At 40.4% G+C, this 10,886-nt stretch overlaps 1 protein-coding gene across 2 annotated transcripts; it reads left to right on the top strand.

The window, feature by feature from the left end:
• Positions 1-364: 364 nt before the first annotated feature.
• Positions 365-9,127, top strand: LOC120064399 (peptidyl-prolyl cis-trans isomerase G-like). 2 transcript variants are annotated; one of them, XM_039014953.1, is made up of 13 exons: positions 365-454; positions 905-981; positions 1,089-1,163; positions 1,266-1,373; positions 1,466-1,510; positions 1,590-1,677; positions 2,079-2,108; positions 2,252-2,391; positions 5,937-6,135; positions 6,226-6,399; positions 6,502-6,583; positions 6,681-6,826; positions 7,055-9,127. In XM_039014953.1, exons 2-13 carry the CDS (start codon positions 921-923, stop codon positions 8,091-8,093), a joined length of 2,187 nt encoding a protein of 728 aa, XP_038870881.1. In that variant the 5' UTR covers positions 365-454; positions 905-920; the 3' UTR covers positions 8,094-9,127. The 2 variants fall into 2 exon arrangements, with proteins under 2 accessions (XP_038870881.1, XP_038870882.1); XM_039014954.1 differs by having other exon boundaries at positions 387-484.
• The last annotated feature ends 1,759 nt before the right edge of the window (positions 9,128-10,886 follow it).

The raw sequence follows: 10,886 nt of genomic DNA, 5'->3' as shown, positions 1-10,886 counted from the left end.
AACAAGTGCGCTCTCTTTCTCCCTGTTTTCTCGATTTCCTGGAGCGTGACCACTACCGTACTTTTTTCAATATACTGTACCTTTTACCATAATCCATGAGCAAGTCCCTAATGTAAATAACATGTAAAACCGGTGTCCCTTAGTTTATGTACTCTACACAAGCAGCAGGTAAACAATAACGGAAGACATTTAAAATATATATTTTATTAAAAAACGTTTGTGTTTGAATTATGAGCGATCATCATAATAACAGTCAAAACCAGCCAGACTCACGTGTGAAAGGCCGTCTTCTGCGCGCTGACTGGCGCATATTTTTACCCAAAATGCACTGACTTTTCCTGTCGCGCCATCTTTAGAAAACATTGTGGAGGAAGCGCTGAATGAAACTCGATTTCACCTTGTTGAGGAGAACTACCGTGAGATATTGGCCTCAGTTAACCAACTGAGCTAATTTGTAGGTCAACTCTATAATATTTCCGCTATTGTAAGTTATGTCAATTTGAAATAGCATTGAATCCGAAAGAAAAACGGAGATGTATCATTGCATTAAGTACCTGCTAACGTTAACAGCAGCTAGTAGTTTTAGCAGCGTAACTACTTGCAGGCCATAATCCGCAAAACGACTAACTAGAATGAAAACGTCGTTTTAGTTTACATTGTTTCGTCTAGATATTAACGTTATTTAATTAATGTTGATAAAGCGTGTTTTTAAATCATTTAACCTTAACTATCTAGTCATGTTTTTGATACACCATGGTCCTAATGCCAATGAATGAATACGCTATATTAGCCTCCGCTTGTAGTTCGAGATGGGTGTTATGTTTGTATTTGTAAACAACTAACGTTAGCTAGCTATCGAGCTAAATTACGCTCGCTAACTAACAGCAAAACACGTTGGTTTCAGCTACAGAAGTTTGATAATGGGAATAAAAGTTCAGCGTCCACGCTGCTTTTTTGACATTGGCATCAGTAACGTGCTGGGTAAGAATGCAATGTTTTTCCATTTTGATCTTACCATCCAGTTAATCAAATATCTGAAATTTAGAGATGCTTTACTAAAATGTACACAAACTTGGTTTCTCTTGCAGTTGGCAGAGTTGTGGTAGAATTGTTTTCTGATGTCTGCCCCAAAACCTGTGAGAACTTTCGATGCCTCTGCACAGGTAATTGACTTTCTCTTGTCTTGGTACACTAATTTCAGACCATCTTTAGATGATGCACATATTGTCTTCTCTGTTTTGACTAAACCTTTACTTTCCTTGTAGGTGAGAAAGGAATTGGAAAAGGTACACAAAAACCTCTTCATTACAAAGGATGCCTATTCCACAGAATTGTGAAGGACTTCATGATTCAAGGAGGAGACTTCAGTGAAGGTATATGAAATACGTGTTTGCCTCAAACAACCAAAACATAGAAATGTTTTATTTTCAGATATTCTCATTTCTATATTCCTTCTGTAAATTAGGCAATGGAAAAGGAGGGGAATCTATATATGGAGGATTCTTTGAAGGTAGGACTCCACATGTTTTGTTTAATATTCTAATCAAAACCAGCCTCACGGACTAACTAATTGGCTGTCTGTATCTCAGATGAAAGCTTCTCTGTCAAACATAACAAGGAGTACCTCCTGTCAATGGCAAACAGGGGTAAAGATACCAATGGATCACAGTTTTTCATGTAAGTCTATCAATGTTTTAAGGGCCTTGCTATTATCAAATTGATTGGTCACATACACATGTTTAGCAGATGTTATTGCGGGTGTAGTGAAAAACTTGTGTTTCTAGCTCCAACAGTGCAGTAATATCTAACAAGTAATATGTGACTATTTCACAACAATACACACATCTAAAGGAATGGAATTAAGAATATATACGTATTTGGTATGAGTAATGTCAGAGTGATATAGACTAAAATACAGTAAAATTGAATAGAATACATTATATACATATGAGATGAGTAATGCAACATTTATTAGTTTGTCATTCATAAATCTAGCATCTTGAGTGAATCAAAACCTTAAGTATGTTTGACTCATTCTAATATTCTGCTCCGTTTTTTTTTTTTTTTCTGGTCTACAGAACAACAAAACCCACACCGCACTTAGATGGGTAAATATAATATTCTGACAAGCATTGCAACTTAGTTCGATAATCTATCTGATTGAATAGTCTTTTGATAATAAGAGCATGTTAGATAAATAGCGATCTGTTCTTAATTATCACTTGTTATAACTTGCTGATTTTTATTCTAGTGTCCATGTGGTTTTTGGCCAAGTGATCTCTGGCCAAGAGGTCGTTCAGACAATGGAGAGTCAAAAGACAGATACTGGCAGTAGACCATACTCTGAAGTGAAAGTTATGAACTGTGGAGAGCTCATTCCAAAATCAAAAGGTTTGTAGGATTCCAAAAAATTGGCAAGGTGTTTTAAACTTGTTATTGCTTTAGATTGGAGATCTTGGACGGTGTTATCGTCAGGATCATAGCTTTGGGAGATATCCTTAGCACTTACAGTACCAGTCAAAAGTTTGGACACGCCTACTCATTCAAGGGTTTTCTTTATTTTTACTATTTTCTACATTGTAGAATAATAGTGAAGACATCAAAACGATGAAATAACACATGGAATCATGTAGTAACCAAAACAGGTGTTAAATCTAAATACACTGCTCAAAAAAATAAAGGGAACACTTAAACAACACAATGTAACTCCAAGTCAATCACACTTCTGTGAAATCAAACTGTACACTTAGGAAGCAACACTGATTGACAATAAATTTCACATGCTGTTGTGCAAATGGAATAGACAAAAGGTGAAAATTATAGGCAATTAGCAAGACACCCCCAAAAAAGGAGTGATTCTGCAGGTGGTGACCACAGACCACTTCTCAGTTCCTATGCTTCCTGGCTGATGTTTTGGTCACTTTTGAATGCTGGCGGTGCTCTCACTCTAGTAGTAGCATGAGACGGAGTCTACAACCCACACAAGTGGCTCAGGTAGTGCAGTTCATCCAGGATGGCACATCAATGCGAGCTGTGGCAAAAAGGTTTGCTGTGTCTGTCAGCGTAGTGTCCAGAGCATGGAGGCGCTACCAGGAGACAGGCCAGTACATCAGGAGACGTGGAGGAGGCCGTAGGAGGGCAACAACCCAGCAGCAGGACCGCTACCTCCGCCTTTGTGCAAGGAGGTGCACTGCCAGCGCCCTGCAAAATGACCTCCAGCAGGCCACAAATGTGCATGTGTCTGCTCAAACGGTCAGAAACAGACTCCATGAGGGTGGTATGAGGGCCCGACGTCCACAGGTGGGGGTTGTGCTTACAGCCCAACACCGTGCAGGACGTTTGGCATTTGCCAGAGAACACCAAGATTGGCAAATTCGCCACTGGCGCCCTGTGCTCTTCACAGATGAAAGCAGGTTCACACTGAGCACATGAGCACATGTGACAGACGTGACAGAGTCTGGAGACGCCGTGGAGAACGTTCTGCTGCCTGCAACATCCTCCAGCATGACCGGTTTGGCGATGGGTCAGTCATGGTGTGGGGTGGCATTTCTTTGTGGGGCCGCACAGCCCTCCATGTGCTCGCCAGAGGTAGCCTGACTGCCATTAGGTACCGAGATGAGATCCTCAGACCCCTTGTGAGACCATATGCTGACACATGCCACATTTGTGGCCTGCTGGAGGTCATTTTGCAGGGCTCTGGCAGTGCACCTCCTTGCACAAAGGCGGAGGTAGCGGTCCTGCTGCTGGGTTGTTGCCCTCCTACGGCCTCCTCCACGTCTCCTGATGTACTGGCCTGTCTCCTGGTAGCGCCTCCATGCTCTGGACACTACGCTGACAGACACAGCAAACCTTTTTGCCACAGCTCGCATTGATGTGCCATCCTGGATGAACTGCACTACCTGAGCCACTTGTGTGGGTTGTAGACTCCGTCTCATGCTATCACTAGAGTGAGAGCACCGCCAGCATTCAAAAGTGACCAAAACATCAGCCAGGAAGCATAGGAACTGAGAAGTGGTCTGTGGTCACCACCTGCAGAATCACTCCTTTTTTGGGGGTGTCTTGCTAATTGCCTATAATTTCCACCTTTTGTCTATTCCATTTGCACAACAGCATGTGAAATTTATTGTCAATCAGTGTTGCTTCCTAAGTGTACAGTTTGATTTCACAGAAGTGTGATTGACTTGGAGTTACATTGTGTTGTTTAAGTGTTCCCTTTATTTTTTTGAGCAGTGTATATTTCAAATTCTTACAAGTAGCCACCTTTTGCCTTGATGACAGCTTTGCACTCTCTTGGCTTTTTCTCAACCAGCTTCATTCACCTGGAATGCTTTTCCAACAGTCTTGAAGGAGTTCCCACATATGCTGAGCACTTGTTGGCTGCTTTTCCTTCACTCTGTAGTCCAATTCATCCCAAACCATCTCTATTAGGTTGAGGTCGGGTGATTGTGGAGGCCAGGTCATCTGATGCAACACTCATCACTCCTTATTGGTCAAATAGCCCTTACAAAGCCTGGAGGTGTGTTTGTGGTCATTGTCCTGTTGAAAAACAAATGATAGTCCCACTAAGCGCAAACCAGATAGGATGGCGTATTGCTGCAGAATGCTGTGGTAGCCATGCTGGTTAAGTGTGCCTTGAATTCTAAATAAATCACAGACAGTGTCACCAGCAAAGCACCCCCACACCATCATACCTCCTCTTCCATGCTTCACTGTGGGAACCTCACATGCAGAGATTATCCGTTCACCTACTCTGTGTCTCACAAAGACTCAGCGTTTGGAACCAAAAATCTCAAATTTAGACTCATCAGACCAAAGGACAGATTTCCACCGGTCTAATGTCCATTTTTATTAATTTTTTTATTTAACCAGGTAGGCTAGTTGAGAACAAGTTCTCATTTGCAACTGCGACCTGGCCAAGATAAAGCATAGCAGTGTGAACAGACAACAACACAGAGTTACACATGGAGTAAACAATAAACAAGTCAATAACATGGTAGAAAAAAAAGATAATCTATATACAATGTGGGCAAAAGGCATGAGGAGGTAGGCAATAAATCGAATAATTACAATTTAGCAGATTAACACTGGAGTGATAAATCATCAGATGATCATGTGCAAGTAGAGATACTGGTGTTTCTTGGCCCAAGCAAGTCTCTTCTCTTTGGTGTCCTTTAGTAGTGGATTCTTTGCAGCAATTCAACCATGAAGGCCTGATTCATGTCTCCTCTGAACAGTTGATGTTGAGATGTGTCTGTTACTTGAACTCTGTGAAGCATTTATTTGGGCTGCAATTTCTGAGGCTGGTAACTAATGAACTTATTCTCTGCAGCAGAGGTAACTCTGGGTCTTCCTTTCCTGTGGTGGTCTTCATGAAAGCCAGTTTCATCATAGCGCTGGATTGTTTTTGCGACTGCACTTGAAAAAGCTTTCTTAGTAATTCATTTTCCTCATTGACTGACCTTCATGTCTTAAAGTAACGATGGACTGTCACTTTGCTTATTTGAGCTGTTCTTGCCATAAAATGGACTTGGTCTTTAACTAAATAGGGCTGTCTTCTGTATACCCCCTACCATGTCACAACTGATTGGCTCAAACACATTAAGAAGGAATGAAATTCCGCAAATGTATTTTTATCAAGGCACACCTGTTATTTAAAATGCCTTCCAGGTGACTACCTCATGAAGCTGGTTGAGCATGCAAGCTGTCAAGGCAAAGGGTGGCTACTTTGAATAATCTAAAATAGAAAATATATTTTGATTTGTTTAACACTTTTTGTGGTTACTACATGATTCCATGTGTTATTTCATCGTGTTGATGTCTTCACTATTATTCTACAATGTAGAAAATAGTCAAAATAAAGAAAAACCCTTGAATGAGTAGGTGTGTCCAAACTTTTGACTGGTACTGTATGTTAACTGTCCTCTACTATTTTACAGCAAAAAAAGAAGAGAAGAAAAGACTGAAGGCCGTCTCCAGTGGCAGCGACAGCTCAAGTGACTCTGAAAGTTCTGACGACGACTCTTCTGAATCTGAGGGTGACTCTGATAAAGAATCCAAGAAACGGAAGAAGAGGCACAAGAAAGAGTCCAAGAAAAAGAAGGACAAGAAACAGAAGAAGAAGAAAGATAAAAAAAGGTTTGTGGTGAAGGTGTTCCGTAGCATGTGAACTCTAACAACCGCCTTCATTAGAGCATAGGTTTTAAGTCTGGTCTGTAATGTCTGTAGGTCTGAGCCCAGCAGTGGTGATGAGAAAGAGGAAGAGGTTACGTCTACGGTACGACCAGAGGAAATCCCTGTTATCCCAGAAAATAGTTTCCTTATGAGGAGAAGTCCGCAGCAAAAAGAAGAATCTGGAAAGGAGAGGGAAAAAAAGAGGGAGAGGGAAAAGCCTAGGGAGAGGTGAGGTTATGGACAAGACGTAACAACATTCCAGTTCATTCTGAACCGTTACAACTGGGAACAACAGTATATTCATGTAAATGCGTTTTTGTTTTGTTGCAGAATGTTTCATTGTCAATCAGCATATCAGAGGAGCCTTCTGATGACAAGATCAGGCAGGACGATTAAAGGCAGAGGTCCAAGAGTAAGTGCACTGTCAAGCAAGTACAGTACTATCAGCATACAGTTTCTGCAAAACAAGGGTCTAGAAAGTTAATGGTAATTTATTCTCTTTCTTGCAGCGGTACCGAACTCCGTCACACTCCAGGTCAAGGTCAAGGGACCGTTTCCAGCGTAGTGAGACTCCTCCACACTGGCGCCATGAGATGCAGCGTGCACAAAGGGCACCAAGAGCATCCAGCGGAGACCGTTGGATAAAGGGTGACAAGTAAGTCTTACTTTTTTTAGTATTTTAACTGCCGGTGCTGGATTGATCAGGCTGTTGAAGTATAAAGCAGCTTATTATTATCTAGTTAAGGAGCTTCTCAAGTATTGGCTAATTTATTCTATTGCCAAAAGTTATCATCAGCCAAGGGCCAGTTATTTTAAGGTTTCTTCAATGTCTCAACTTGGATTCTGTGTTTGCTGTGAGGGTGATTTTACTCTGTATTTGTAGGGGTGACATGACAGAGGACAAGAATGAGAGTGGCATAGCTCCAAGAGGAAGAGAGAGGAAGACCTCTGAAAACAAGCATGAACACGCTGCTGAAAACCCTAGTAAAAACCGAGAGGAGAAGAAAGGTCGCTCCCATAGATCCAAGAGCAAAGAAAAGGACACTTCTAAAACTGAAGACAAGCACAACAAACACAAGGAAAAAAAGGCCAAATCTCGAAGCCACAGTAAGAGCAAAGAGAAAAGTGGTAGGTCCAAAAGCAGAGAGAGGGATCAGAAACATAGCAAAGGGGATGATAAGAGGGGCCGCCAAAGAAGCAAGGACAGAAACCTCAAAGAAAAAATCACAGAGTCTGGAACTCAAGACCGTGTTAGAAGTAAAGAACGCTCTAAACCCACTGAGGCTGACAAGAACCGAGAGGAGACCAAAGGAAGAAATGGTGAGAAGCTTAAGGCAAAGTCTAGAAGCAAGGAGAGGAACTCTGGAAAGGACAGAAACCGATCTCTCAGCAGAAGCAAGGACAGTGGGAGACATGCCTCATCTCGAGACAAAGAGCAAGGACGGGACAGAGAGCGAGGTAGGGAGCGCAGTAAGAGCAATGAAAGACGGCGCCACAGAGAGAGGGAGGACAAAAGGAGAGGTAGATCCAAGAGCCGAGACCGGACAAGGAGTCCAGACAAGATTAAGAGCAGAGACTCCCGTAGAGGCAGGCGCTCCAGGAGTAAGAGCTACAATCGAGACCATAGCAAAGACGGTTCATCTCATCAGAGGAAGAACAGAGACGGTGAAGACACTCACAGACGAAGGAGGTCCAAGAGCAGCAACTCTGAGAGTGAAGGGGAGGGCAAAGGGAAGGACAGGGGTAGAAAGAGCCCCATCTCCAAGAAGAAAAGGGAGGGAAGCCCAGAGAAGGAGTCCTCTCACAAGTCCAAAGACACAGGGAAAAGCCCTGAGTGGAATCAAAAGTCAAAGAGCCAAGAGAAGGATAAAAACCACAGCAAGAAAAAGAAGTACAGCTCAAGTTCTGATGACCGTGATTAGTCCAGAAAATGTTCACTCTTGTCCATCATCGAATTGAAACGTTTATACCTAATAATGTGTGTGGTTGGTTCTGCTGTAGAACGATTTTAGACAAATACTGCAACCGATCCAATTCTGGAATATTTGTACACTTTAAGATTTCATAAGTTTTGACAGCTAGGAGACATTTTGTTTTTTGGGGGGGTGTTCAGTCAGACTAATTTTACAAATGTTGGAAATGTGATGTGCATTGAGGGTTAGTGGTGAAATGACTGAACATGTGACTGTTGGAAGGATCATTTGTGTTTAATTATAAAAAAAAATGTGTCTGGTACTGAGGGGACATGTTATTCCAGTGTGATAATTGTAATGGAAGGGATGAGTTTGATGTCCTGTGTTCTTTCTGTGCTTAATGCCTGACTTAACTAATATTACATGGATACATCACTAGTATGACTAATATGGCTATTTTTTAAAAATTTTAAGTGTTTGTATTACCAACTGTCGCATTATTTGTCACTGAACATACTGTAAGTGCTACATACAAAACTGTCTGACTTAAGTGTATATGTCAGTAGAGAAGGCTCAATTTGATTTGAAGGGCTGATTTTGTAAAATGATTATGGTGTTACAGATACAAAAACTTTTAAATTGTTTGTTACCTGGCTGTTTCAGGGAATTCTAACTTTTTCCTGACTTCAGTCTCAAATGAATTAGAAACTGACACATTGCTTTTTGTATTATTGTATGCATTTTTTTTTTAGATGGGCTTATGTTCAGATTTCCCCCGTACATCTTTTAAAATGTAGATGTAAATGCATTGCTGTGATGTTCCACCATGTTAGTTCATACTGGTGTTACATTCCTCGCCATGACTTTCCTTTGAACTATAAATGAAAACCACTGGCTTTGTGTAAACAGTCAGAATTCAATATTCCCTAATGAAACATCTGTTTTGAAATAAAAGGATATGGTTAAAATGTTTGTTTTATTGCCTATAGATTGTTTATCATGTTTAATAGAAGTGGTAATTGATACAATAGCTATAGAGAACATTGATGCATCACATTTTAATCTGTTGGAGTAGTTCATGGGAGAGAGGGGGAAGGGGGGATGAATGAGCAAATTGGAAGCTGTATTAAAATGAAACTACTCTGGTCACAGATCTGTGCTTTATCCAACTCTGACTTGTTATGCAGGTACAGATCTAGGACCAGGCTATCAGTATTGTTTCCCAATTTGTGCACTAGTTTTAATTGAACTGTGTATATTCTGTAGTGTAAAGTACTTAGGTAGTTTTTGGGGGTATCTGTACTTTACTATTTATATTTTTGACAACTTTTGCTATTACTCTGCTACATTCCTAAAGAAAATAATGTACTTTCTACTCCAAACATTTTCCCTGACACGCAAACGTATTCGTTACATTTTGAATGCTTAACAGGACAGGAGAATTGTTCAATTTATGCATTTAAAGAGAAAATTCCTTCTCATCCCTACTGCATCTGATCTGGTGGACTCACTAAACACAAATGCTTTGTTTGTAAATTATGTTTGAGTTTTAGTGTGCCCCTGGCTATCCGTAAACAAAAATAAACAAGAAATTGTGCCGTCTGGTTTGCTTAATATAATGAATTTAAAATAATTGTTACTTTTGATACTTAAGTATATTTTAGCAATTACATTTACTTTTGATACTTAAGTATATTTAAAACCAAATAAATTTAGACTTTTACTCAAGTAGTATTTTAATGGGTTTTTACTTGAGTCCTTTTACTGAAGTTTGACAATTTGTTACTTTTTCCACCACTGTGTATATTCTCAAAACTAAACAAAAAATTATAATTTCAGAGACATTGGTTACTATCACTATCTCTACATTCCCATAATTCTGAGATGAATCATCTTTGAGCACTGAAAAAGACAGCAATCATCACACTATGTCAGTCAACAACCTGCCTATCAAGTTTATTTTTTGTATGTGCAATAAATTACTAAATGGTGGTATATCATAAATGCTTATGACATTTTTTTTTTAAACTCCATTGGTTTATTTTTCTAATCATGCTTTACCTGACCATGGCTGCGTTCACACAGGCAGCCCAATTCTGATATTTTTTCTACTAATTGTTCTTTTGACCAATTACATCAGATCTTTCAGAGCTGATCTGATTGGTCAAAAGACCAATTAGTGAAAAAAAAGATATGTGTAAATGCAGCCCATGTTGCTATTTTCAACAGATCTTTACCATGTGAATCCAAGTTTTTTCTTGGATTGCTGAATATACCACGTCTCGTTCAGCGCCTTGATGTCCTGAGATCTGCTGACGTAATTGGGCATCTGGACACCAATGTCATCTTGAACCAAGTAACTTGGTCTCACTCCTCCAAAGATGGGGCCAAGACCACCTCCAATTCCCTCCCTGGCAGCTTTGTGGTGTAAGTATTGTCTTGATCACATTCTTTGCATACTGCTGGATCTGCTTCTCCACAGCAATGTGCTCTGCATTTTTGGTCTCAAAATCCTGTTTTCTTATGTGGCATTTTCAACCTAAAAATAAATATTTCAATTGTTAAATTAAATCTTATGTTGCTCAATTATAAGTGCAACAGTTGCTGACACATCTTATAATTTTCTGTGCCTTCAGTGTTTTTGTGTGTTGTTTTTCAATAAATATTCTGTCTGCCTCTTTCGTGGCAGAAAGCATAGGGCTCCTGAGTGGCGCAGTGGTCTAAGGCACTGCATCTCAGTGCAAGAGGTGTCACTACAGTCCCTGGTTCGATTCCAGGCTGTATCACATCCGGCCGTGATCG

This window comes from Salvelinus namaycush, chromosome 19 (assembly GCF_016432855.1).
Source record: "Salvelinus namaycush isolate Seneca chromosome 19, SaNama_1.0, whole genome shotgun sequence".
NCBI classification, from domain to species: domain Eukaryota; kingdom Metazoa; phylum Chordata; class Actinopteri; order Salmoniformes; family Salmonidae; genus Salvelinus; species Salvelinus namaycush.
This window is presented reverse-complemented; position numbering and strand designations above follow the sequence as displayed.